The 27768-nt window shown below is 48.1% G+C and overlaps 2 protein-coding genes across 6 annotated transcripts in view; one reads left to right on the top strand and one right to left on the bottom strand.

Moving 5' to 3' along the window:
• NCAPH2 (non-SMC condensin II complex subunit H2) overlaps window positions 1-19536 on the bottom strand; it is a 32669-nt gene extending 13133 nt beyond the window's left edge. Inside the window, exons 1-13 of one of the 5 annotated variants that reach the window (XM_060279331.2) lie at window positions 19419-19511; window positions 16516-16564; window positions 15285-15456; window positions 13877-13978; window positions 13668-13723; window positions 11758-11839; window positions 9964-10035; window positions 7133-7212; window positions 6849-6991; window positions 6599-6691; window positions 4948-5072; window positions 4792-4857; window positions 3207-3273 (exon numbers count right to left, since the gene is read on the bottom strand). In XM_060279331.2, coding sequence (XP_060135314.2) covers window positions 3207-3273; window positions 4792-4857; window positions 4948-5072; window positions 6599-6691; window positions 6849-6991; window positions 7133-7212; window positions 9964-10035; window positions 11758-11839; window positions 13668-13723; window positions 13877-13978; window positions 15285-15392 — 994 coding nt within the window. In that variant the 5' untranslated portion in view covers window positions 15393-15456; window positions 16516-16564; window positions 19419-19511. Of the gene's footprint in view, window positions 1-3206; window positions 3274-4791; window positions 4858-4947; window positions 5073-6598; window positions 6692-6848; window positions 6992-7132; window positions 7213-9963; window positions 10036-11757; window positions 11840-13667; window positions 13724-13876; window positions 13979-15284; window positions 15457-16515; window positions 16565-19418 lie in introns of all 5 variants that reach the window. The other 4 variants (XM_088676583.1, XM_060279330.2, XM_060279332.2 and 1 more) reach the window with 4 other exon arrangements.
• A 199-nt stretch (window positions 19537-19735) lies between these two features.
• Window positions 19736-27768, top strand: part of LMF2 (lipase maturation factor 2) — a 28206-nt gene continuing 20173 nt past the window's right edge. Inside the window, exons 1-2 of the mRNA XM_060279329.2 lie at window positions 19736-19903; window positions 22584-22837. Of these exons, the coding sequence (XP_060135312.1) occupies window positions 19804-19903; window positions 22584-22837 (354 nt within the window). The 5' untranslated portion in view covers window positions 19736-19803. The remainder of the gene's footprint in view (window positions 19904-22583; window positions 22838-27768) is intronic.

Below are 27768 nucleotides of genomic sequence, written 5' to 3'. Positions count from 1 at the left end.
CACAAAGGGACCAAGATAACGGCCAAAGGCTGTCATGTGCCACCACCGTTCAAAATTGGCCAGGCACTTTTTGCGCCCAGCTGTTGGCCTTTGTGACCAAGTGAAGGTGCCCGGGGGTCACACACTAATACCACATCCTCTCGAATGTGTTATATTTTATCTGCACAATCAGAATGCATTTCAGGAACCAAAATGTGTTGAAAAATCAACTCTTGAGCTGTCTGGTCCCCAAATGGCAACAAGCCATTCTGTTTTGGCGACGGTAACCGTGGCTTAAGGAGCAATTTGGAGCAAACAGTCGTACCTTCGTTTGCAAACGCCTTGGAAGTCGAATGTTTTAGCTCCCGAATGATAGAAAACCGAAAGTGATTGTTCTGGTTTTCAAACGTTCTTTGGCATCCAAACGTCCAAACCAACTTCCGCGGCTTCCGCTTGCCTGCAGGAACTTCCTGCAGCCAATAGGATACTGTGCCTTGGTTCCCAAACGTTTTGGAAGTTGAACAGACTTCCAGAACGGATAACATTCAACTTCCAAAGTCCCACTGTATATCTGAGTTTCTAACACTTCCGGACACAAACTGTGGACTCTCCTTCACTGAAGGATTTTAAGCAGCACTTAGATGGCCCTCTGTCAGGGATTCTTGCATTGCAGGGGTTGGACTAGAAGACCTCTGGGGTTCCTCCCAACTGGATGATTCTATGGAATAAGTTTTCTTAAGGAAACCTCAGGGGGCAAATCTCTCCTCACAGCCTTTATAGGGTCTAACTCAGGCATCCCCAAACTTCGGCCCTCCAGATGTTTGGGACTACAATTCCCACCTTCCCCGACCAATGGCCCTGTTAGCTAGGGATCATGGGAGTTGTAGGCCAAAACATCTGGAGGGCCAAAGTTTGGGGATGCCTGGTCTAACTGATGGTTTTTCGGGAGGTGGGTTACCAGGGAGGGTTCTGCAGCAGCCAGCCAGCCAGGGTGGATAAAAAATCAATGATTAAAAAAATAATAATAAAATCATATTTTTTAATTTAAATTGGATTTCTAAAATAAAATGCTTTTGGAGGAAAAATATTTCAAAAGATACTGTAGTTTTCTATTTAAGTTACATTATAGTCCAAAGGCTATAATCATGAAATAAGAATTTGTTTTAAGTTTTTGATGTGTGCTAAAACTCAGTCTAAGTTTTTTTAATTAAAAAAAATCGTTTAACCACATCAGCTAACAAACATGTTTAAATCGTTATTAAGGAAATGATTGTTTTTCTCCTTCCAATAAAGTACAGCAGAAAAGTTGTCCAAATATAAGCAACAATTTCATAATTATCTGTCTATGTGTTTCTAATGGTATAGCTAAATTGGTAATTTTTGATATATATGCTCAAGTATAAGCCGTATATACTCGAGTATAAGGCGACCCAAATATAAGTCGAGGCCTCAAAACCTGGGAAACCTTATTGACTCGAGTAGTGGCACCCGCCCTGTGGAACGCCCTCCCACCAGATATTAAAATGAAAGTTCTCCCACTACTTTTGGTGGGCATTGCCTTGGGTACGCGTAGGGACTTTGTAAGATTGGAATCCATCCAATCACAATTCCTCAGGGCCATTCTCAGGATCCCCCCTTCTGTTGCGGGTGCGATCATGAGATTGGAGACCGGTTGCCAAGCCTTTACGTATGTGGCCCTGAAAGCGAAATTATGGCTATGGCTCAAACTATGTTTCAGACCGATGGGTTTGGCCCCCCTGATTCTGAGGGATAATTTTAAATCTCCATGGGAAAGGGAAGTGGTAGAGGAAGTGCAAAAGTGCGGTCTGTCCTCCCTTTATATTGAGTCCATGACGTTCAGTCGCGCTAAAGCGATGATCGCTCAGAGATTGGGGGATATCGCCAGACAGGAGGACATAGCCCGCGTGAAATCTGGGATGTTTTTAGGGGAGCAGGTGTATCGGTCTGCACCAGCCCGTTACCTGGCGGATATCCACTACGTGGAATACCGCAGACTACTTACTGCGGCTAGACTGAATGTCCTTGATTCGGCGGTTTTGAGGGGAAGATTTGGAGGAGTCCCATACGGTCAGAGAATGTGCCATTGTGCCTTGAGTGAGGTAGAATCTACAGAACACATTCTACTGAGTTGTCCCTTTTATAATGATCTAAGGCAATGTCTTATAGCCCCGTATTTATCTCAGTTTAGTTCCTGACTAAGAGAACGGCAGGCAGCATATTTGCTAAACAAGCCCACTGGGCAAATAACCTTCTCAGTGGCTAAATTCCTTTTCCTGGCGCTCAAGTGTCGGAAACGTATAATCGAATGTCTTGATGCGGGTTACCTGTAGGAGGTTTAGTAGTGCGGTCATACCCCATTTATGTATCCCGCTGATGCCCTCAGTTTTATATTTTTATATTTTTATGTATCCCGCTGATGTCTTCAGTTTTATATTTTTATATTTTATGTATCCCCCTGATGCCTTCAGTTTTATATGTTTATCTTTTTATTGAGAAATGTTTTTGTTCTGACTATCGGTCGAATAAAGTATATTGATTGATTGATTGATGTCAAAAAGAAAAATAACTACCAGACTTTTAGAGGACATCTGAAGGCAGCCCTGTTTAGGGAAGCTTTAAGAAATCAGTGTATTTTAATATTTCTGTTGGAAGCCGCACAGAGTGACTGGGGAAACCCAGCCAGATGGGCGGGGTATAAATAATAAATTATATATTATTATTATTATTATTATTATTATTAGGTGGGGAATGCAGCAGCTACTGGTAAATTTCAAAAATAAAAATAAATACCACCCTATGCCTTTCCCAGCTGTCAGCAGCGGGGTGCTTCCTCGCTGCTTCTCCCTCCCTTCCGCCTCGCACAGAGCAGGCATAGGACGGGGGTTCGGAGAGTCGCAGCGCAGCGCTTCTCCAAACCCCCGGTCCTGTGCCTTTCTCCGCCGCCGCCCGCCTCACTCGAATATAAGCCAAGGGCGGCTTTTTCAGCACATTTTTGGTGCTGAAAAAGTAGGCTTATACTTGAGTATATGTGGTAACTGTAAAAAACTACCCTGAAAATTTATTATTCCAAAAACGAAACCTTCCTATGGTTGACAATATTAAGATGATGTCGGCAAAAATGAGTCTTACTGACTAGTGATTTAAATCAAATCCACCCTGCAGCCAGCCAGCCCACCCACCCAGCCTCCCGCCCTATCTCCAGATACCTTTCCTCAGGGGTTTATCTTCGGAGGAGCTGAAGGGGTCAAGGCTGCGCCAGGGGTCCAGCATCTCCTGGAAGAGAAACAAAGGTGCCTGGTAGGTGATGTGTACCAAGAGATGGGTCTTGGCCAGGGCTCAGTGGCTGGGTTTGTTGAGAAGGCCACAGCTTGGCTTTGTAATGCAGGACAAGAAGTTGGAACGAGATTCAGACTGTCCCACTGCACACACACGAAGGAGAGAAGACTAGCATAGCCAACTCTGGAGCAGACCAAAGGCCCATCTTATCTAGCACTCACATATGCAGTGCCTCGATGCGTGTCCCAGCATCAGGTATTCAGGGGTATACTTCCACTGCGCCTGGAGGCTCCACTGAGGTGCCACAGCTCATAGCTACTGATAGACTCCTCCTCCTCCTCCTCCATGAATTTGTTCAGTGTTTTGTTTGCCCATTGAAGCCACCAGGCCGTCAAAACATCTAGCAGTTAAAGTTCTATCATACCAATTTGAAACATCAGGGATCCCCCTCCTATCTATCTATCTATCTATCAATAAAATCCTGGGAATTGTAGCTTGTTCAGGGTGCTAAGAGGAACGGCTTAGGGAGCTGGGTATGTTTAGCCTGGAGAAGAGAAGGTTAAGGCATGATAGGATAGCCATGTTCAAATATATGAAAGGATGTCATATAGAGGAGGGAGAAAGGTTGTTTTCTGCTGCTCCAGAGAAGCGGACACGGAGCAATGGATTCAAACTACAAGAAAGAAGATTCCACCTAAACATTAGGAAGAACTTCCTGACAGTAAGAGCTGTTCGGCAGTGGAATTTGCTACCAAGGAGTGTGGTGGAGTCTCTTTCTTTGGAGGTCTTTAAGCAGAGGCTTGACAGGCATCTGTCAAGAATGCTTTGATGGTGTTTCCTGCTTGGCAGGGGGTTGGACTGGATGGCCCTTGTGGTCTCTTCCAACTCTATGATTCTATGATTCCTTATTCCCCTCCCACAGCTACAATTCCCTGTGAAGAAGGATGGATGGATTGATGAACCACTCTGGGAACTGTAGCAGTGAGAGGGGGAATAGGGAGGGATCTCTGAATGACTTTCAGCACCCTTAACACACTACAGTTCCCAGGATTATTTGAGTGGGGGAGAGGCATGGCTGCTGCATCATAGCAATGTTTGTGCGATGCCGGCAGGTGCAAAACAATTGTGCCGAAGCCCACGTTCTGATTTCCTCTGGCACATGCAGGGCATTGGAGAAATTTTGCAATTTAATGTACGAGAGAACCCAGCTAAAAATAGTGAGGTGTTGTTGTTGTTGTTTTTTGCAAAGACAGCCCTCTGCCCAAGTTTGTGTGCTTATATTATTGCATTTCTATCCCACCTTGTCTCCAAGGAGCTCAAGGCCCCATACAGGGTTCTCCCCATTTTATCCTCACAACAACCCTGTGAGGTAGGCCGGCCTGAGAATCAGCGACTGGCCCAAGGTCACCCACATGGGGACTAGAACGGTGGTCTCCCAGGCCGTAGGTGAATGGTGTAGCCACAACCTCACAGTGGCTCTCACGACGCAAGGCTGGGGCATTTCGTTCCCCTGACCTTGACACAGGCATCCGGGGCAGGGCCTCTCTCCCGCAGCATGTAACCTCTCCTCTGGGGGATGCTCTAGAAGGCAGAGGAACAAGACTGTTAAGGGTCTGTCACCAGGTCCAGGCAGCCTCCCGCTCTCCTCCTTCCCCTCGTCCTGCCAAATACCATCTGGTGCTCAACGTGGTCCTCCTCCACCCGAGCTGGGGAGCCACCCAGGAACTCTTCGGGAAGTGCTGGCAGGAAGTTGTCGCAATCGTCATTATCGTCACACATGGGTGCTGCTGCGCCTGCTTCAGGGGGAAAGGAAGAAGAGGGAGGTGATCTCCCAGCCCTGCAGAACGGCAGCACCTCCATCATTCTGCCCGGACACCGAGGTCCAGCACCGAGGGCCTTCTGGCAGTTCCCTCATTGCGAGAAGCCAAGTTGCAGGGAACTAGGCAGAGGGCCTTCTCGGTGGTGGCGCCCGCCCTGTGGAACGCCCTCCCAACAGATGTCAAAAAGGAAAACAACTACCAGACTTTTAGGAGACATCTGAAGGCAGCCCTGTTCAGGGAGGCTTTTAATGTTTAATAGATTATTGTGTTTTATTTTTCTGTTGGAAGCCGCCCAGAGTGGCTGGGGAGACCCGGCCAGATGGGCGAGGTATAAATAATAAATTATTATTATTATTATTATGGGCTGCGCTCTCACCGCAAAGCTCTCTATGCCAACTACGTTCCTTGGAAAAGGAAGTTAAACGGCGGAACTCCCTCCCCCATGATGGCCAACAACCTGGGTGGCTTCAAAAGAGGACTGGAGAATTGAATGGCGGAAAGGGCTACGGGTGGCTACTAGCCAGGATGGCTATGCTCGGCCCTCACAATCCGAGGCAGCAATGCTTCTGAATCCCAGTCAATGGGGGGCAGAGGGGGAGGACTCTTGCGCTCCCTTGGGGGCACCCAGTTTGCCACTGTGGGAACAGGATGTTGAACGAGGTTGCTGGCCTGATCCAGCAGGTGCTGGAGAAAAGAATAATTTCACAAAACTGCATTTTGATTGTTCCGTTTTGAGTCTATGGCCTAGCTAAACTGAAAAGGCCCGTGCCTGTCTTTTACAGTACAGAACTAGCTGCTTTTAGGTACTGTACGTGGAACCTATGAAAGAGTAAATCCATCGTGGCCACTGAATATGCTTGAAAAGAGAATCAGCTAGGCATGGCAATTGCAATTAATCTTCAATTGTTTTGTAGACAAGTGAAAGGGGACATTGGAAGACTTAACAAAGAGGAAAATTAGTCAAAGGCTTCATAAGGAAAGACAGCAGAAAATGGTTATTATGATGAGGGCTGATCTGAAGAGCCAAATGATTTAGATTGGGTCAGGATGATGACTTTGGGTTGCAGCTAACAAGACTGCTGTGATTCTTTGATTGCGGAAAGGAAATGACGTCTGCAATATGGAAGTGTATACAGTGGTGCCTCGACTTACAAATTTAATCCGTTCCGAAGACACCTTCATAGGTCGAAAAATTCGTAAGTCAAAAAGCGCCATTGGAAACGCAATTTCCCATAGGAATGCATTGAAAACGGAAAAATTCGTAAGTCGAAAAAACCCTATCTAAAACCGCCGCGGTTTCTGTTTGGCTGTCGAGAAATTTCTGAGGCTGTCCCTTTGAGCCTTTGTCTTTCAATAAAGGCCTCTCGCTTGGAGCCTGCGTCCTTTTGGGTTTCTGGGAGGGATAGCTCCAGCCTAGGAACCTCCTTTTAAATGCCTCCAATACGGCTTCTTATTTTCCAGATGCCCTCAGCCGCCTGCAGAAAGCCAGGGGCACAACTCACCGCTTTCTCCGGAGAAGTTCAGCACAGCGACAGGCGTCCGGGACCCGCAGACCTCCATGGGCGTGGAGCCTGCTGGAGGAAGGCCCTGCGCACCTATAGGGGAAGGAGAGGGGACTGAGGGGGCCGCCCAAGAGCACAGCAGCAACACCCCCCCTAACAACACCAACACATGTGGCCCCTTCTTACGCTCTTAACACCCCCCTACAAGGGAGCAAGAGGGGAGAGAGAAGCGCCGTGCGCTGGCCCCTACCTATGGAGCCGATCCCCCGGTCCATGTTCCTGCCCTGTATCGGCGAGAGCCCCGCCAGCTCCAGCATGAAGATGCCGGTGGCTTGAGGAGTGCAGGTGTTCATGTGAAAATCCTTCCGGCTCGCCAACTTCTCCCCCTTCCGGCTGCAAGGAAACACAGTGACAACTTCAGTCTGCAGCCCAGCCCCAGAGAGCTGGGAAGCATGAGAAGGCAAGCCTCCCCCAGAGGGCATTGATAATCCCCTCTGACTAGGAAAATTAAAGGTTGGGGCAGGGAATCCTTACCTGAAGAGGGGGTTGTTCTTCTTTTCTGCGTCCTCTGGTGGAACCAGGGCCATTGGAGTCAAGGGGACAACGCTGACCGCCTGGAAAGATAAGGAAGCGAGTTCCAAAGTGTCTAGGGCAGGGGTCAGCAAACATTTTCAGCAGGGGGCCGGTCCGCTGTCCCTCAGACCTTGTGGGGGGCCGGACTATATTTTTTTGGGGGGTGGGGAAATGAACAAATTCCTATGCCCCACACATAACCCAGAGACGCATTTTAAATAAAAGGACACTACTCATGTAAAAACATGCTGATTCCGGGACTGTCCACGGGCCGGATTTAGAAGCCGATTGGGCCGCATCCGGCCCCCGGGCCGTAGTTTGGGGACCCCTGGTCTAGGGAGAGGGGCAGTGGGGGGTCGTCCTCTGGGGCAGGAGGGGTGCTGAGCACCTATGGCCTCCTGGAGACTCAGCCATCTCAGGCTAGAGAGTGTCGAGCTTCCCTTCAGCTCCTCTTCAGCTGCTGACGGTGCCTTATTTATCCTGCTGGGTTGTGAGCAAAGGGATCACGGAAAGACAGGAAGCAGCCTTGTGCTGAGCTAGATCATTGGGGCCCATCCAGTACAGTTTTACTCATACTGGCTGGAAGCAGCAATACAGTGGCACCTTGGTTCTCAAATGGCAAAAACCCGGAAGTAAGTGTTCCAGTTTTCGAATGCTTTTCAGAAGCCGGACGTTTGTCAGCTATTGTTTCTGGGGCACCTGCACCAATCAGAAGCTGCGCCTTGGTTTTCGAACAATTCTGAAGCCAAACGGACATCCGGAACAGATTAAGTTTGGCGCCTCTGTTTTTGCTATTTATTTTGCCTTTTTGTTTTTGATGCTTTTTCAGTTAATTTGTTTTTGTGACTGTGTGGAACCCAGTTCAGCTACTGATTGATTGATTGTGTGACTGCAGAAATGGATAAAAGCCCCCCCCATCCAAACAGTGACTGTCATCAATGCAGGTAAGATATTTTTTAAAAAAACAGCAACAATTTATCATCTACAATACAGTATTGTCTTACTTATTTTAGAGTACAGTACATTGATTGTTGGTTTCATTTTGTAGATCAGTGGTCTCGTTAGATAGTAAAATTCATGTTACACTGCTGTTTGAGGGGTTGTTTTTAAAAGTCTGGAATGGATTAATCTGTTTTGGTTATGGAACGCTTTGGTTTTGGAATGGACTTTTGGAACAGATTAAGTTTGAGAACCAAGGTACCACTGTACAGAGTTTCAGAGTCTTACCCCCCCCCCCCCAGCAAAATAGATGCTCCGCTGTTTTTTAAAAATAATCCTTTCCATTAAAAGTTTTCAACATAAGAGTACAATAAAAGCAAAATAGAGTGGGAAGATAGAAATGGAAGAGCATAAAAAAGGAATAAAAATGAAGAAAGGAAAGTATAAAACCCTCTAGTTCTGCTGAGCCACAGCCCTTCACATGCATCTCGAAGAGTGGAGGGTGGAGGAAGCACATGCAATGCTGTTGGAGAGCTTCCAGGAAAGGGGAAATTGGATGGGTCTGCTTGATGATTAAAGGAGGCACAAACAAGCAGGGCTTTCTGGCTAGGGGAACAGGAGGGTGACAGAAAGACAACAGAGCTGGACTGGGAAGGTCGAAAGCACCAGTTCTCAGTATGGAACTCACAGCAATGTGATATTTCAATGACCACAGACATCTTTGAGCAAGGGACTTGTGGGGGCGGGGCGGGCGTAAAGGCTGTAGGCCATGCCTTGCATGCAACAGGTCCTAGGTTCAATCTACAGCATCTCCAAGCAGGGCCGGGAATGTTCCTGGTCTGAACCCTGGAGAAACACTGTCTGCCAGCGTAGGCAAAACTCTCTTAAATGCACCAAAGGCCTGACTCAGTATAAGCCAGCTTCCCATCGCTTCAGTTTCATCACCTTGGCTGGGAGCCCTGGAAGATCTGCTCCCTGCCCAGGCTACCTCCCATCTGGCCTTAGAGAGGGGGGTGGGTGGGCGGACTGACTCCAGCTACAAAAAGTCTATGCTGCTGAAGAGGCCAGAGACCATCTTGGGTGCCTCTTGGAGCAGACCCAGGTCATCGAATCTGAGCTTCCACAGCTGCCCCTGGCCATGAACCACCATGGGCAGAACTGGCAGCGACAGCAACAGTTATCCTCTATGCTTATAATATTTTATTCTCTTGATAATTATGCCGTCTGAAATGTGCACTTAGTAGTTGACTTTTTTTTTTAGTAATGTTTTCTTTTGAAATATTCAAGGCAATTATTTCTTTAACTTTGCTGCGCTCTAGGTGCATTCTGTAGTTGACCTTCTTTGCAATGGTTTACTTTGAAACCTTTTAAGATAATATTTTAATTTCCTGTTAATTACTTTGCTTTGGATATCTACTTTACATCTGACTTTCTTCAGTCCTGTTTTGTTCTGGATTGTTTTATTTGATATTTGAATGTGTGGTAAATAATAGCTTTGAGATTGTTTTTCTCAAAGTTGGCTTTAAGAGGGGATGTTGGGATAGCTGGAGTTTTCAGCCTCTTTCTCTCTTAATTGATCATTACAACTTCCAATACCCAAACCACAGTTCCCTATGTTAAACTTAGACACACACTGAGCTACTTGTAGCCGATTCACAATTTCAGCAGCGGTGCGGAGGGGTGTGTGTGTCAAACTTGTATGAAGCTCAACACACACCCCTCCCAGAAAATGTTGTGCTACATGAGCCTTGGATTTGTGGTGGGAGGGGGGCAGTGAGCACTCCTGAATTCCTGACCCCTCCCATTCCATTCATCTTCAGACATCAAAAATGGGAACAGTCGAAGCTACTCACATTGTGCCTCTGGTTCCCCCTCAAGTCCTTGCTTGCTCTGCTGGTATCTTGGATGTCATCCAAAGAGAGGAACTACGGAGAAACAGAGAAACCCCATCAATATTGCCTAGGCAAGCAAGGAGTAGGAGAGCAGAAGAGGAAAAGGGAACAGGCCCAAAGCTACATGCTCATTTGCTTTTAATGCGAGGAGCCATGGCTGCCATTTAAAAATAAAGATAAAAATCTAGCCTGCCCAGGGGAAAGAAGACGGTGGAGGAAGAATGGAAGAAATTCAAGCTATATTTGGAAAAGAATTATAAGATAAAAAATGGACAATAAGGGTAGTAGAAGTACAAAGAGCTATTGAAGCAAAAGTTTAAAGAAGAAAGGAGCTAGGTTTATAAATTTAAAATATAAGATTTAAAATTTATATATATATAGATTTATAGCAAGAATTTGGTTGTTATTTGTTATAAAGAGCTTGGTTTTAGAAAAAGTAAAGAGTGATGAAAACGAGAGTGCTGTAATAGTCACTAATAGAAACGTGGATGGGGGGGGGAGGAAGTCATCGGCTTAAGAATTATATTAGTAAATGTTAAAAGAAAATTTTCTCTTTTTTTACATATTTTTTCATGTTCCTTTTGTTGTATTTTTCTTGTTTTTTTGTGAATTTCTATTTTTGTATTGTATCTTTTTCTGTTATATGTGTTATAAAACTAATAAAAAGAATATATATATATATATATATATATATATATATATATATATATAATATAGCCTGCCTTATCCCTAGTCCTCAAGGCAGGCTACGATTTTGAAATGACATTGAGCGTATCTAGGCAACGTAAAAAGATATGTGCACAGTAGACTTTCATCCATATAACCTTATGCCATAAAGCATTCATTAGGTCAGCAGTGCTTGAGACTCTTAATCTCAGGGTCAAAAATCCTGCATTGCAGGGGGTTGGACTACATGATCCTTGTGGTCCCTTCCAACTCTAATAATAATAATTTATTTCTACTCCGCCCATCTGGCTGGGTTTCCCCAGCCCCTCTGGGCGGCTTCCAACAAAAGATTACAAATACATTAAAACATCAGTCATTAAAAACTTCCCTAAACAGGGCTGCCTTCAGATGTCTTCTAAACGTCAGGTAGTTGTTTATTTCCTTGACATCTGAAGGGAGGGCGTTCCACAGGGCGGGCGCCACCACCGAGAAGGCCCCCTGCCTGGTTCCCTGTAGCTTTGCTTCTCGCAGTGAGGGAACCGCCAGGAGGCCCTCGGCACTGGACCTCAGTGTCTGGGTTGAACGATGGGGGTGGAGACGCTCCTTCAGGTACACAGGTCCGAAACCGAATCTACAATTCTATGAGGTCTGAAGGAGCTGCAGGACTCCGATGTTGCTTCTGCTAGAGCAGGCAAGCTCAGCCGCCCCTCTGGAATTTATACAGACAGATTGCTGGCAGCATTTCCCTGTACATTTCTGCAACTAGAAGAAGCCTGCAGTAGTCATCAAGAGCAAAAAGTAAAGCTTTTCCCAACCTGGTGCCCCCCCCAGTTAAACTAGGACATCCCCATAGCGGATGGGAGGCTGTAGCCCAGCATCTGAAGGCTGCCAGGTTGGCAAAGGCTGTTCTACAGATGGATGAAGCAGAACGGCCACAGGCGAGAGCTGCTTTGACGCTGCTCAAATAGAATCCACCTGCAGCCAGTTTCTGTTACTGCCTTTGGCCCCGTCAAGAGAACAGCTTTGCCTACAGAGGGAGAGAGAGAATATGAACACATTCTCTTGCAGAAGAACAATGGACGTGCTCACCTCTTCCTCTGCTTCTGCTGGTCCATTGCTGACATCTCTGTCGACTCCATCCTCTCCCACTGATGCAACCTGCTTCTCCCGCCTAATTGGTTAGAGTGGAAAGAGTCACGAGAAAAGGAAAACCAGAGAAAATTGTTGTCGTTTTTAATTTTGATCCCTCTTTTTCAAGCAAATGAAAGTCCCCCCTGAAGAGTGCAATTTCAGAATCCAGGTGACCAGGCAATACTACAGTCAAGGTTCACTGGATATACGGCAGTCAGGCTATACGATTGTCAGCGGGATGCCAGATACAATGGCACCAGGACAAACACACCACCCCTGGGAAACCTCAGGACCAGGCCAGCCAAACATGAGCAACAACAAAGCTCATCAGGGCAACAGGGACAGGATCCTGGGTGGTCTGAAAAACGACCTTCCCCTTTTTCACACGGAGAAGCAATTTCCTGAACCCGCTCCGTGTAATAAGGTTGTGAGCCGTGCAGAAAATGGTTGGGGGGGAGGGGCACCGTTTAATGGGAAATTTTCCCACATTAAAAATGGCTGTGACTCAGCCTTTCAACTTCTTTTATTATTATTAATTATTATTATTATTTATTCAACTTATACACCGCCCTATACCCAGAGGTCTCAGGGTGGTTCACAACAAGACCACAACATACAAAATCAAACCAAAAGCAGTAACCCAATAACCCCCCCCCCAAAGCCACATTCCAAAAGGGTGTTGAATGTCAATAAGATCCACCAAAGGCCTGGTTTAATAGGAACCTTTTTGCCTGGCACCTCAAGGTGTATAATGAAGGTGCCAGGTGAACTTCCCTGGGGAGAGCATTCCACAGACGGGGAGACACTGCAGAAAAGGCCCCGTTCTTGTGTTGCCACCGTCCGGACCTCGCAAGGAGGAGGCACACAAAGGAGGGCCTCAGAAGATGGTCTTAGGGACCGGGAAGGTTCATATGGGAAGAGGCGGTCCTTGAGGTATTGTGGTCCTAAATTTTTGGTACAACAGAACTTTCTGCCCACTTCCTGCTATAGTAATGACTGGTTGGATGCAGTCAGAAAAATAAGCCAGTGTAAAATTATTGCACTGATCATTTCTATCTACAAATAGTGGGGGTGGGGTGGTTTGGAAGTAAACAGACAAATGTGGTTTTATGTCAAAACAACAACAACACCTCTCCTTGCAAGTAAGGAAGCTAGCACGTCAGGGGAGCTGTGTTTCTGGAATTGTTCTTATAAAGCACACAGAGAGGAATGGTCGTAACACGAGGCAGCAGGAAATGAGCAGGCGAAAGACACACCAACTGAAGACAACTGAAGCAAACATTTGGAAGCAGCAAGACAAAATTGCTCCTTCACGATACGAGGACATAAACCTAGAACACTCTCAATGCCAGAAAGCTTCCAGAAAAGGAAGCTATTCAGCTCCACTAACCAAATTTTTGCTGCCAATGTTAGACAAAAGTACTCCTGACAACTTAAAAGATTTGTCTAAAGTAAAAAATAATAATAATGGAGAGACAAAGCTATCTTGGCAATACAATCAAAGCACCGATCCCAAACGCCTCCATTTTGGAACGTTTCGGCTCCCGAACGTCAAAAACCTGGAAGTAAATGCTCCGGTTTTCAAATGTTTTTCGGAAGCTGAATGTCGGACGCAGCTTCCGCATGAGTGCAGGAAGCTCCTGCAGCCAATCAGAAGCCGCGCCTTAGCTGTCTAACATTTCGGAAGCCAAACAGGCTTCCGGAACGGATTGCGCTCGACAACCGAGGTTTGATTGTAACTAAGTCAGAGAAGAAAAGGCATCACAGTGGGCAGAGGAAGGTGAGGGATTCCAGGACAGAAATATGAAGAGCTCTAGCTTATTCCGGAAGTAAAAATCTTCCCTCCCCTCAAAAAGAGCTCAACTAACCTCTTATTGGAAATGAAATCAAGTGCCTGGTAGACCAGTGAGTAGAGATATTCCACCTGAAAAAAGAGAGGCAAGAATGGACAAGAGTCAAATTGGACCCTGAGGGTCCCTTCCAGTCCTACAATTCCATGGATGAGGTTTGCTAAGCCAAACTATTTCGCTGCAGCTCCATGACCATCTAGTTTGAGCATCCTTGATATCCTCCTCACCTTCTTACTGTAGATGCAGGCAGAACCTTGGATCAGCATTGCTGCTTCTGCAAAGTTCATGGTGGTTCTGCCATTATCAAATGAAATGCAGATCTCCGCCAGCTGCAGGATTAAAAAAGTAAATACATGAGGGGACAGGAGAATACAGGGATAATAATATATTCTGTTTTGGCAAAGTGTAATTTTAACAGACAGCAAGAGCTTTGTTTGATTTTGTTCTTCAATCATATCACCATCAAAAAGCAACTAAGGGTAATAATAATAATAATAATAATAATAATATATTATTTATACCCCGCCCATCTGGCTGGGTTTCCCCAGCCACTCTGGGCGGCTTCCAACAGAAAAATAAAACACAGTAATCTATTAAACATTAAAAGCCTCCCTGACTGCTTACATCCCAATTTAACAGGGAACAGAAGGAGACATGTTGCATCTCCCATAGCAGGAAAGGTGTGGTTCAGACTTTGTACTACTTCTTGTAATAACAACAGTTTTTAATAATAATTTATTACTCATACCCTGTCCATCAGGAGATTAAAAATACATTAAAACATCAGTCATTTTTTTAAAAAAACTTCCCTAAACAGGGTTGCCGTCAGATAGTTGTTTATTCCTTTGACACCTGACGGGAGGGCGTTCCACAGGGTGGGAGCCACTACCGAGAAGGCCCTCTGCATGGTTCCCTGTAACTTCACTTCTTGCAGTGAGGGAACCACCAGAAGGCCCTCGGAGCTGGATCTCAGTGTCTGGGCTGAACGATGGGGGTGCAGACACTCCTTCAGGTCTACTGGACCGAGGCCATTTAGGGCTTGAAAGGTCAGCACCAACACTTTGAATTGTGCCTAGAAACGTACGGGGAGCCAATGTAGGTCTTTCAGGACCGGTGTTATGTGGTCTCGGCAGCCGCTCCCAGTCACCAGTCTGGCTGCCGCATTCTGGATTAGTTACAGGTAGGTAGCCGTGTTGGTCTGATGTAGTCAAAACAAAATAAAAAAAATTCCTTCCCGCAGCACCTTAGAGATCAACTAAGGTGCTGCTGGAAGGATTTTTTTAAATTTTGTTTCGCATTCTGGATTAGTTGTAGTTTCCAGGTCACCTTCAAAGGTAACCCCACGTAGAGCACCTTGCAGTAGTCCAAGTGGGAGATAACCAGAGCATGCACCACCCTGGCAAGATAGTCTACAGGCAGGTAGAGTCTCAGCCTGTGTACCAGATGGAGCTGGCAGACAGCTGCCCTGGACACAGAAGACAGGCTCTACTCCTCCTTTAAAGCCCCGCCCACAGCTAGAAAGAGACTTTCACTCTGCAGAGGCAGAGACATCATGGATAGAATGAGATTCCCATGCCAAAGCGGCTCCCTGCACATATGCTCTCCCCTAAAGCAGGAGCAAAGGGAGGCACTTACCTCCTCCAGGTATTCTTCCAGCTGAGCCGCCACATCCACCGCCCAGTTCGCCGTGAGGTCCCTTATTGGCTTGAGGAAGTGCACGAAGCGAGACTCCACGTCCTCCATGGCAGCAAATCCCCTCCAGCAGAGACCCACACTCCAGGGCTTTAATGCATTTTAGGCATTTTACCTGTTCAAAGGCCAAAGGTTTTAGACTGCTGTTCAGATAACAAATAACCAAAATAGAGGAGAGAGTAAAATAAAAAAATTCCTTCAGTAGCACCTTAAAGACCAACTAAGTTTTTATTTTGGTATGAGCTTTCGTGTGCATGCACACTTCTTCAGATGCTCATACCAAAATAAAAACTTAGTTGGTCTTTAAGGTGCTACTGAAGGAATTTTTTTATTTTACTTCGATCCAGACCAACACGGCTACCTACCTGTAACCAGAGGAGAGAGTGACTTGCATAAGCCTACCCATTAAGAACTGGAGCCAGTGTGGTACAGTAGTTAGAGCAGAGCTTTCCAAACTTCTCACGTTGGCGACATGCTTTTTAGACATGCGTCATTTCATAAAAGTAATTCAGTTTTACTATTAAACCAGAGTTTGAACTAACCCCTTTCCAGCCCTAGTAGGAGTGGCAGGGAGATTTAGCAGATTTTGAGTGGGAGATCCCATAAGATTATTAAATCCAGCATCTCAATTGAGCTAAATGCATTAGAGGGTGTGCCAGCAATCTGCCCCTGCAAGGCACCCACTAATTTTGCACAGCTCAGAGGGCAAAGTGGTGAGGGGGAAGTCAGGGCTGCACACCTTGGCAAAACCAAGCAGCCTGACTTCAGAACCCCGGGTCTTGTTTTCTACCCCATGCTGAAGACTTTTACCCATTTATCATTAATTTACAAATTAACTTTTACATGTGTCATAATCCATCAACCACCTGTTCCATGTGTCTCAAGGCAATTCCCAAACACACCGCAGGAAAGGAGTGTATTTTAGGACTTCCGGTCTATCGCGCTGTTGTGAGGACGCAGAAGCCCCGAGCTGGGGGGCTTCTGGCATTCGCGGAGGGGGGGAATACCGCGGGGGCACGCGGATCCCCATAGAACCCCGGGTTGAGCTTCCCGGGGGCCAAATTTGCCCTGCAGAGCTCCTGACGCGACTCCTCCGCTGCCCGGGGAGCCCCGCAGAGTCCCCGAGAGTCAGCGGAGTCGCAGTCGCGGGAGCCATTTTGGGCACCAGCATTACCTCCAGAAGCGACGTCCCGAGTCTTCACACAGAGAGCGGTGGATTCCTTCTGTAAAAAGCAACGATCAGGAAAAAACAAAATTCAGCGTGAGTAAAAAAGCTTGATTGGCAATATTTTTTTAAAAAAATTTTGGACACGGTGGGTGACTATAAAAACGGAAGTCGGTCTCCCACTTTGATTGTTATGTGAAGCAGTAACCTGATCCCCAGCAGGGGAAGAGAGAGGAAGTAATTAATTTACCAAAAATCAGACTCTTAAAACCCTCCAGGAGACTGGAACTAGGTCCCTGGAGAGATCAGTGAATGGATCGATATTCTGCTATTATTAAGAAGAGACTATGTTATTGATATTTGGATTTACGAAATAGGCAGGACTGGACTTAAAATGGACTCCATCTGGGAATTTGACACCTGTCACATCCGGTTTTATTATCTGCTGCTTTCCCACGGGATTTGAGAGCAAGGACGATGGCAGTCTCAACATCAGTACAGGACTTACAGTACCAAAAGATTTATTTGGAACTTTTATACATCAAGGGACAGCTGGTCAAGAACAATGAACAAGTGCGACAAATTAACAACAGACTTGAGGACACGAAGGGAGATATGGACAAGGATTCTGGAAGAGAACTGACCTGCGCAGACAACACGGAGGAAGAAATAAAAATGATAGACATTAATGATAATTTAGAAGAACTTCAAAATTGCAAAGAAGAGAGGGAAGAAGACTGTCAAAAAGCCCCACAAGTGGGAGATGTGGGACAAGTTTTGGACTTAAAAAAAGAACTCTCCAACGGAGAACCAGGGGGGGTCTCTGCACACCCAGTGAGAGAGGGTGTGCAGGGAAGGCTCTGGGTTGAGGGGAAGGAAGAAGGGGGGTGTTGGGAAACAGCAAGGAAAGTGTGGAGACAGCAGAGTGGCTTTAAAAAATATTGCTGGAAGTTTTTGGAAAGGGTGGGAGTGGGATAAAATGTTTAATCATGTAAATTTAGGCTGGTCTGATTGGAAATGTCCGACACTGGTATGAAATATGGAATTTGCTGAGGTATCTAGGGAATCTGGGTCCAGGGGAAGGGGGGGGAGAATGAAGTATTAAAATGCAGTTTCATTGTTGGTAAAAATTCTAAGTTGGGGAGATATATTAGAATATGAGTATTTAAAAATTGAGTTTATAGATATAATTAAATGGTGATAATGAATGAGGAAATGTTAATTAATTAAAAATTATCTGGTATAAGGTGAAAACTGCTCTACGAGGAAGTAAATTAGGGAATCAAAGAGGGGGGAACCGGGGAAGTCTCAATGTTATGAGAATGATATAAGATTATTAGATTGATTTTTTTTCTTTTTATTGCTGTTATATTTGTTTTTTTTTCCTTTTTTGGGGGGGTAGGGGGATCTTTTTCTTTTTCTGTATGCTGAATTTGTATTTTGTGTTATTTTTTTAATGTGTAAAATGAATAAATATCATTTAAAAAAAAGGAAAGGAGTGTATTTTAAAGGCACACCCCTTTCTTCCAATCATAAACCATTCCTGTTCTCCCCCCCCATCTTTATTGACAGTTAAAAAGTACATAATTATATGTGCACTAAACATGTTGAGACATAAATAAGAGAGAGAAATAGAAGATGAAAAACAGCACCCGTGTAGAAGGGAAAGTAAAGGAGAAAACACACACCAAACATTTACAAAGTTGCTATCTTGTTCTTTGCATGCGCTTCATGAGTGCCTCTTAGAAGTACTGATTATCAGGCAGCGCATAAATGCATGAAATAAAGCAACTGTTTTCACTCCAGTCTCCACCCCATATTTTTACATCGATGCCAAATGCATCCTACTGTTATTATAGTTATTGTTAATTATCTACTCTTCCCCCGGGCAGGTGGACACAATTAAAACATGGTATATTAAAAGTAGAGCTTCAATTAGAGCCACGGGAATAAGGCGCCTGGGAGGGGAGCTGTAAGGGAGTCCTAAGAAAATAAAAAAAAAATCCACCTTAGAGACCAACTAAATTTGTCATTGGGGGTGCAAGGAGAAGGAGATGACAGAGAGCGAGATGGTTGGACAGTGTTCTCGAAGCTACGAACATGAGTCTGACCAAACTGTGGGAGGCAGTGGAAAACAGGAGAGCCTGGCGTGCTCTGGTCCATGGGGTCACAAAGAGTCGGACACGACTAAACAACTAAACAACAACAACAAGCTGTGTTGGTCTGGCGTAGTCAAAACAAAATAAAAAAAATCCTTCCAATAGCACTTTAGAGACCAACTAAGTTCATCATTGGTATGAGCTTTTGTGTGCATGCACACTTCTTCAGATAATCATTTTAAGTTAGAGCTTAATCATTATTTCACTATTAATATACTTCTTAATTGTATTTCAGTTCAACAATTACTTTGATAAAATACATATTTTGTTATGTGCGAATGGCTTGAGATACCTATGAGGTCCATCAATGACCATATAGCATAAATTCCACACAAAAAACCGTGACCATTTGTTGTTGACTTAGGACAGCTGGACATATCAAGGGCCCGTTACCTTCAGGAGCTGAGGGCCGCATCCAGCCTAAACCCTGGGCGGTGTGAAAATTTAACATCTCCAACAACAACAAATGAACAAATAAATAAATAAATAAAGCGAATAAACCCACCGATGACTAAAGGAAGGGAATAAATGAACAAACAAATGAGACCCCTGAGTAAATAAACGAAGGGGGTAAATGAAAAACAAAGTGAGCGTCGTCGTCTCCTGAGCATGTGCAGAGCGCTTCCCCTCCCATTGGCCTCAGCTCCGCCCTCCTTACCTCCCGCCGTGGGAGGGGGTGTTCCTGAATGTGCGGTTGCCACGGAGACCGGGAGACCCCCCCTCACACACACCTCTTCCCTCCCCCGGACTCACCCTTCGCTCCCTCGCGCGCCGCTCCCAACGCCCCGCGATTTCGTCTTTCCCGCCCGCCGCGGCGCAGTGACGCCATCGAAGCCGCGGCGCAGTGACGCGATCCCTCCGCGACGCCGACACCGCTTTCTCCGCTCCGCTCCCCTCCTTCAAGCGCAGGCGCCGCCCCCGGCTCTCCTCTCGGCCACGCCCTCCTCCTCCTTCCCCGCGGCCCCCTCCCCGCGTGCCTGGGCGCTGCCGTTTTAGCCGCGCCCCCCTCGCGGCGCCGGAGCCAATCAGCTCCGCAGCCTGGGCGTCCTGAGCCCGCCTCCCGGCCCCTCCCAGGTGAAGTTGGCTACATTGTAGCGAGCGAGGGAGCGGAGGCCGCTTCTCTCTTTCCCCGTCCGCCATGGGAGCCGAGCCGCCCCGCCTGGCCCGCCAGCTCTTCCTGCGGGGCTTGGCCGCCGTCTACGTCGCCGCCTTCGCCTCGCTCTACGTCCAGATCCCCGGTGAGCGCGGCGCGAGAAGATTCCCCCCCCCCGGGACTTGGGCCCTGCTGCTGCGCAAGGCTCGCCTCCGTCCCGGGGGCCGCTGAGGGCCCCGCGGGCCGGAGAGAGGGAGGCCGCCGGGGAAGGGGGGGTTAAGGGCCGCCAGGGAGAAGCGGGAGGCTCCGGCCCGCCGGGGGCTTTGAGCCGAGCGATGGCACTCTGCACGCGCTCCGGTGCCCTCTTGCTCTCCTGTACGGGAAGCGGCGTTTTGAGGCTCCGGGTGAGGCCGGGCGGGAAGCAGGCACGGAACTCCCCGTGTGTGAGAGAGTGAGAGAGTGAGACGTGGCTGTCGGCTTGGGTCCTGGGACAGATGCTGGCAACTTGGGAGGATCTGGCCCGGGCAGCGGAGTCGTGTCTGTGCAGGGCGCCCCTCTGGCTTGGCAGGTGGAGGCAGGACGAAACCGCCAGCTCTGCTTCCCTGTGAGCAGCGTGATACAAAGCGGGGGTTCTCCAACCTGGCGCCCTCCAGATGTTGAAGACTACAGCTTCCACCGTACCAGACTCTTAACCGTGTTGGCAGGGGCGATCTTGGTTAATATGGTAAAACAGCTGGAATTGTAGTCCAAAACAGCTGGAAGGCACTGGGAGAACCTATCATTAATGCCCATCCTGTCATTCCTCCTGTAGGATGGTTATGCAACACCATGGGAATATCTCCTAACGTTGCTAGCAGCTTTATTTAGGGCAGGGGTGGGACACCTTGGACTCTCCAGATGTTGCTGATGGGAGCTGGAGAAGAACAATACCTGGGGTGCCACAGGTTCCCCATCCCTGGCCTAGAATTGTGGTCTTGATCCAAGGTGGGATGCAGCAGGTGTATGACCCCCTGTGCAAATACGTGGTGAAAGATTAAGGGGTCTGCAAAGGTGGGGGGCACCTGATCTGGGGCAGGGGTGAGTCCTCTTCAGCTAAAGGGGTCCATGGCACGGCCCCCTGGAAACCACGCAAGAGGAGAGGGTCAAATCCTGCTTGCAGGTTTCCTGTCGGTCCCTCGGTGGGCCATTGGCCTGATCCAGCAGCCAGGCTCTTCTGGTGGAACCTCCAGGGCCAGAGGCAATCTATCCAGCTTCCTAGGTTCTGTGGGGCATTTGGGCGCTGCGGGATGCTGGGGTAGACAGACCGTTGGGCCTAATCCGGCAGGCCTCCTCTCACGGTCCCATCCATCCACCCTAAAAAGCCCACCCCTTACCTTCTCCCCCACCCAAATCCTGCCCCTTCTCAGGAAGTCCCAGGTGTGGAACGGAGCCCACTGCCCTCAACCAGCCCCTTTCTCCAGGGCCGGATATCCTATGGAACTTTTCTCTCCCTCTGCTGTGCCCCTCCCTCACCCTTCCACAGAACACGTGGCATCCACTAGTGCGAGCTCTGTGCAGGATTTTGGGGAGGGGGGGTGAGAGCGTCAGTGCATGGGGCTTGCAGTCAGCTCTTGCACACCTTTTATTTTTGCTGGGCAATGCCTTCCGCTTCGCCCAGCCAAATCCTGCCCAAAGCTACTGTCAGAGCAGAAATCCCCCCCCTCCTCCAACTGGTTTCTCTTCCCCTTTTCTGTAAGTTTCCTGCCAGCCTTCCCTTCCCCTCCGGCTTCCGGGACCTCCGCCAAGGGCCTCTCGTGCTTCCAAGTCCAGCTCTTAATCTCCTTATAGCTGGAGGCCCTGCCGAAAATCAAGCCCTTTTCAGCTGGGGAAGGTTTCCCCCTCCCAGCCCAAAGCGATCCTCTTGCTTTCCCCGCCCCATTGCACACTCAGGAAAATCTCCCAGCAGTTATTCCTCCTGGGCTAGGTCCGGGAGGGGGGGGGGGTTCTTGTTTTTTGGGTAGCCCCAGACCTCCAGTCACACAGCCCAGGCTTGCGTCCCGGGGAGGAAGATCACTTTGGTGCTTCTAACACAACAATTTGGCTTCACCCTCGGAGGTGCACTCCATTGTCTTTTGAGACACCAACAGCTATCCTTCCCAGGGAGGGGGGCTCCTCCACACATTCTTTTTTGGGCAGGGGAAGGGTTGTAGCTCAGGGGGTGGGACACTCGCTTCAGACCCTGTATCCCTGAAGGAGCGTCTCCACCCCCATCGTTCAGCCCGAACACTGAGGTCCAGCTCCGAGGGTCTTCTGGCGGTTCCCTCCCTGCAAGAAACGAAGTTACAGGGAACCAGGCAGAGGGCCTTCTCGGTGGTGGCGCCCGCCCTGTGGAACGCCCTCCCATCAAATGCCAAGGAAATAAACAACTATCTGACTTTTAGAAGACAGCTGAAGGGAGCCCTGTTCAGGGAAGTTTTTTTTATGTTTGATGGTTTAATTGCCCAGAGTGGCTGGGGCAACCCAGTCAGGTGGGTGGCATGTATATAATATTATTATTGTGCTGAAAGCCCTGAGTTCGGTCCCCAATGGTATCTCCAGCTGGGAGAGCCCCCCGCCTCTGATCCCGCAGAGTGCTGCTGCCAGTCCGTGCCAACAACTCTGAGTTAAATGGACCAATGATTGGTTAGTGTTTAGTGTAGTTAGTGTAGTTCAAAGCATCAGGAGGGCGCTGAATTGGGGAAGGCTGGAGCGGGGTGATTCGTACCCCCCATAAAGGGGTGGGCGGGACAGGTTTTCCCCTGTGGCCGCCGCCGCCAACTCCTCCTCCTGCTTCCAACTCCTCGCAGGTCTCTATGGGAAGGATGGCATCCTGCCCGCCCGAAAGGTGTTGCGCTTCACCGGCAAGGGCTTCTGGGAGCAGCTGCGGGACTCGCCCACCCTGCTGTGGCTGGGGCCACGCCTGGGACTGGACACGGAGCAGGGCCTGGAGCTCCTCTGCCTGCTGGGGACGCTGCTCTCCTTCGGGGCCCTGATCCTGGAGCCTCTGCGAGACAGCCTGGTCTTCCTGGCCCTTTGGGCGTTCTACCTCTCCATTTATCAGGTACGGGGGGGCGGCAAGTGGCGTGTGGCCTTGGGGTGTGTGTGTGTGGCAGCAGTAGGGGGCAGTCGGGGCCTGCTTGCTGGTACTTTGCGGGAGGGGGGCGGTCCTTGGAAGCCCAAGATAAGCGGCCAAAATCAAAATTCTGAAGAAGTGTGCATGTACACGAAAGCTCATACCTATGACAAACCTAGTTGGTCTCTAAGGTGCTACTGGAAGGATTTTTTTATTTTGCTCAGCCAAAATCAAAACGGAAAAAGAGGCAAGCCCCGCCAGCCTCATGGCAGCCAAGCTGCGTTAATGCCCCCCAGGAGCGGGGCCTTTTCTCCCATGACTCCTCGTGTGCAAACCCTCGCCCCTGGGAGCTCAGAGGAGCCGCTCCGTACTTTGGAGGAAATTAGGCCCCCGAAGAGCAAATCTCTTCCTTGGTGGGGATGTCTTTGTATTGGAAATATATGCCTCTGTATTCTTACTTAATTGTTGCGCATCATTTTGCTCGGCGCATGCATATATTTTCTACCCCAGAACTCAAGGCGGTTGGCAGTGTGCAACAGTGAAAAAAAGCTAAGAGGGCCAAGGTAAAAGTCATTGCCTGCCGTTCTGTGCTGTTGGCAAATGCAATTTAGGTTGGCTGGACAGAGCGCACGTGAGTGTAAAATCTTGATTCTCAGCGGCCTTTGGGTTCTCTTGGGTCTAAAGACGGGGTGTTAAATGGTTTGAGTCGGCAGCTGTCAGGATAGCAGGTTCCACAACCGACATGATAGCAGAGTAAAATTGCATTCCTATTGGGAGAAGGTGAGGTATTAATAACTGTATAACAATGATCAGTAAAATTCAAAACAATCCCACATTTATTCAAAATCCAATTAAAATTATGTAGCTTAAATCGACGCAATGGGTGAGCCTGATCTGGTGACATCAGCTTTTCAAAGTCAGGTAGCCATTTACACCTCCAGTGGCCCCTTGGTGCCCCTTTGCTCTTAGCCCACCCCACCCCTGGCCAGGTGATCTCACTGCCCCCCCCCGTACCACCCACTATGGAAACCGCTGCTTTAAGTCAGCAGAATAATACAGTTAAGCGAGCCCTCGCAATATTTTGTGTGGGGTAGGTCAGCTGGCGACGCTTTTGCCAGATGACACAGAAGAAAAAATGGAGTGAGAATTTCGTAGTGTTTTGTTCCAAGATCGGGATGCCTTGGGGCGAAGGAGGTAGGCTGGCATAGTCCCTCAAACAGGAGGGAAGGGGCTTTCGATGAGGAGCAAGCCCTGAGTCTCTGTTCATCCAGAGTTTTGGGTACCACTTCAAATGTTCACGAGTTCTTCCCTAAGGCCAGGGGAAGTCACAGCACGGAGAGGGATTTTCTTGCCTTTAAAGCATCTCGAAGTGACATTCCAGTCTCCTCCGCCAGGTTTGTGTTCTCCCTCCTTCCTTTTAAGGCTGTGATTGAGCGCAGAGGATTCCAGCGGACAGACAAAACTCTGACCTAGATCTGGGGAGGGGGGGCTCGTTTCAGGAATTCTCCCGCGACCAGAATTGGTGCTTGTCGTCGTATCTCCCTCTGGGCACAGACTCTCCGTTCTGTGTCGTGCCCTATTGATCCAGCCCCCCACCCCAGAGAATCTCTGCCAGTGGGGTGGGAGAGCTTTGGAGAGGTTGAGAATTTAGGAGGTTAGGGAAAGGGCCGCCAGAATTACCAAAGGGATGCGGCCGACTCCCCTGTGCAGTATTTTGGACTTTTTAGTTTAGAGAAAAGGCGACGGGATAGAAGGCTTATAAAATTATTCTGGGGGTGGAGAAATCGGATCGACAAAGGCTTTCCCCCCTGCATAAGACTGGAACTCACGAACATCCAAAGAAGTGGGAAGATCCAGGTCAGAGAAAAGAAAGTTCCTCTGAGTTAAACTGTGGAACTCCCTGCCACAGGAGGCATCGACGGCCATTGTGATGTATGTGACTTTTAAGTGTGGAATCTTATTATGTGCACCTGAATCCTATCAACTGGGATACAGGTATTTTAGTGGTAACCTGTTCCCCACCCAGTCATTCGTCTTGTGCTTTTCCTCCCTTGCCGGGTGGATGTTGTCGCTGTGTGTTATTCTTTAATAAACCATGTCTACAGCTTAGTAAAGACTGTCTTAGCAGCGTTGCCTCCTCATTGCTGAGGTCCAGGGTTTCCCGGAGACATTACAGCCATCCACGTGGATGGCTTTAAAAGAGATTGAGACATATTCATGGAGGAGGAGACGGCTGTCTGGCTGCTAACCAGGATGGCCCATGCTCTCATCTCTGCAGTCAGAGGAAGCAGTGATTCTGAATGCCATTTGTTGGGAAACACAGGAGGGGAGTGTGGTTTCATGCTTGAATCCTGCTTGTGCGTTTCCTGCTTGGCCAGTGTGAGCAGTGATGGGTTTATATACAAGCTAAACAAGCTCTAGCTTAGGGCCCCACTCTTGGGCCCCCCAAAAATTTTTAAAGAAAAAACAACCTGGATGTACATTTCCAAAATATAAGATAAAAAAAACCAAATAAAATAAAACCTACATACAGCAACAGTGTCTTGTGTTGTGTAGGCTCCCATTTGTTATGTGCAAATGGCTTTAGATACCTATTAGGTCCATCAATGACTATATAGTATATATTCCACACACAAAACAGCGGCCATTTGTTGTTGACAAAGGACAGCTGGACATATCAAGGGCCCCGTTAACTTCAGTAGCTGAGGGCCGTAGCAAACCTCAATCCGGCCCTGAGTGTGAGAACAGGATGCTGGGCCAGATGGGCCATTGGCCTGATCCAGCAGGCTCTCGTTCTGCTCCCATTGCTAATCCCCGAACTGCGAATCCTTGGCCCAAAGGTGGCAGATGCTGGGTTGAGCCGAGAGCTTGACGTCCTCTGGAGAAGGGGACAGGCCTGCGCTCTCCCTCCTTCCTCTTCCCACGCCATTGTGCTGTCACGACCTGACAGCCCCCGGGACCTCCTGGTGGGTTCGGCAGGCGGTGGAGCGGCTCTGGATCCGAGCCCGTTGCAAGGGAGCTGGGTCCAGCGCCAGGAATCTGCAGCCTGCCCTCGTCTTTCTCCTCCGTCTTGGCTCCCTCCGCGCGTGGGGGCGGGCGAGGCACAGATCCAGTTGGCGGGCAGGGCAGCCCTCTGCGGGAAGATCTTGGTTGAGATTTCACCGGGGGGGGGGGGTTAGTAGCATGCAGCATTGGGGGAAGCCCAATCCTGCACAGTTTTGCAGGAAGCAGGCATGCACAATGCGCTTGCCACTTGCATCCCTTTTATTATTAATTATCAGTTGCATCTATTGCCCACCCTTCACCCTAAGGTCCCAGGGAAGGTCAAAACAATCTATTGCAGTGGTTTCCAAAGTGGGAATTAGTGCCCCCAAGGGGGGGGTGGGATTATTAGGGGGGTGCTAGGGGGCAGTAGAGGAGCTCAGCATTATTCATTTATGAAATTTGTTGTTGTTGTTTAGTCGTTTAGTCGTGTCTGACTCTTCGTGACCCCATGGACCAGAGCATGCCAGGCCCTCCTGTCTTCCACTGCCTCCCGCAGTTTGGTCAAACTCATGTTCGTAGCTTCGAGAACACTGTCCAACCATCTTGTCCTCTGACGTCCCCTTCTCCTAGTGCCCTCCATCTTTCCCAACATCAGGGTCTTTTCCAGGGAGTCTTCTCTTCTCATGAGGTGGCCAAAGTGTTGGAGCCTCAGCTTCAGGATCTGTCCTTCCAGGGAGCACTCAGGGCTGATTTCCTTAAGAATGGAGAGGTTTGATCTTCTAGCAGTCCATGGGACTCTCAAGAGTCTCCTCCAGCACCATAATTCAAAATTTGTATACTGCCATAAATTAAAATAAAAAAATTCCTTCAGTAGCACCTTAAAGACCAACTAAGTTTTTATTTTGGTATGAGCTTTCGTGTGCATGCACACTTCTTCAGATACCCTGAATTAAATTAAATTTGTATGCTGCCCCACTGCAATCTAAAATCGCAATATAAAAACACAAAATGCATAATAAAAACGACAATCCAATAATACCCCTCCCCAGCATATTTTTAAAGGGCGTTGGTAGTAAAGGACTGTTAGACTTTGAAAAGCAGGTGTCGCCAGATTGAATTCAACAGATTGGCTGCATTAATTAAACTGAACTGTTTTTGGTTGGGTTTCGAAGAAAGGTGCAATTTATTGTTCCTGCTTTGAACGTCATGGTGTACTCTTTATTGAAGGTGAATCTTCCTGGCAGCAGATGGCAGAACCACAAGACTGGTGTAAAACTGGTGTAAAAAGTTTCATCACCACTATACAACTCAAAGCATGTGGGTGTCCTCTTTCTGCAGGCAAATTCGAACTACAACTTCTTCTTCCTTTATACATATTGCCAGCTGTGCCTAGAAAACCACACCCAGAACTCACAGGAAAAAGTCCTTAAAGTTATCTGCTCCCTTTTACTGTTTCTTAACGAAGGATACCTAACACTATTATCATCCTCGCTGGGTCGTGCAAATCGCTGTTCTGAATGATGCCTTTTTTTTATTAAAAAAAAATAGGGCAGGGGGATCTGGGGGTGAGTTTAGGGAACCAAAGGGGCTTTAGCTGTTTGGGAAGCACCGATTTAAAATAGAACCAGGTTAACTGATTGCAGCCACAAGAATAGGAATATTCAGAAATATTCAACTTCAGGGTAAACTGGCACATCTTTGGCAGTTGCCAAAAAGTGCTTAGTGAAGGTTCTTTGGGGAGGGAGCCCCACAGCATAGGCACCCTCTGGGCTGCCTCCACCCAAATCTCTGGGGACAGGGCAGACCACCAAGAGGGTCCCCTTTGCCTATTTTGGCACCGACAAGGGTCTGTAAGGAAGCAGGGAAGCCTTCAGATATTTGGAGCGTCCTGAACCTTTTAGGGGTGTCACGCTAGTGGGGGAACCAGAGGCAAG

Source organism: Zootoca vivipara, chromosome 9 (assembly GCF_965207765.1).
Source record: "Zootoca vivipara chromosome 9, rZooViv2.hap1.1, whole genome shotgun sequence".
NCBI classification, from domain to species: Eukaryota; Metazoa; Chordata; class Lepidosauria; order Squamata; family Lacertidae; genus Zootoca; species Zootoca vivipara.
The sequence above is the reverse complement of the archived record's forward strand: the minus strand, read 5'-3'. Positions and strand labels throughout refer to the sequence as shown.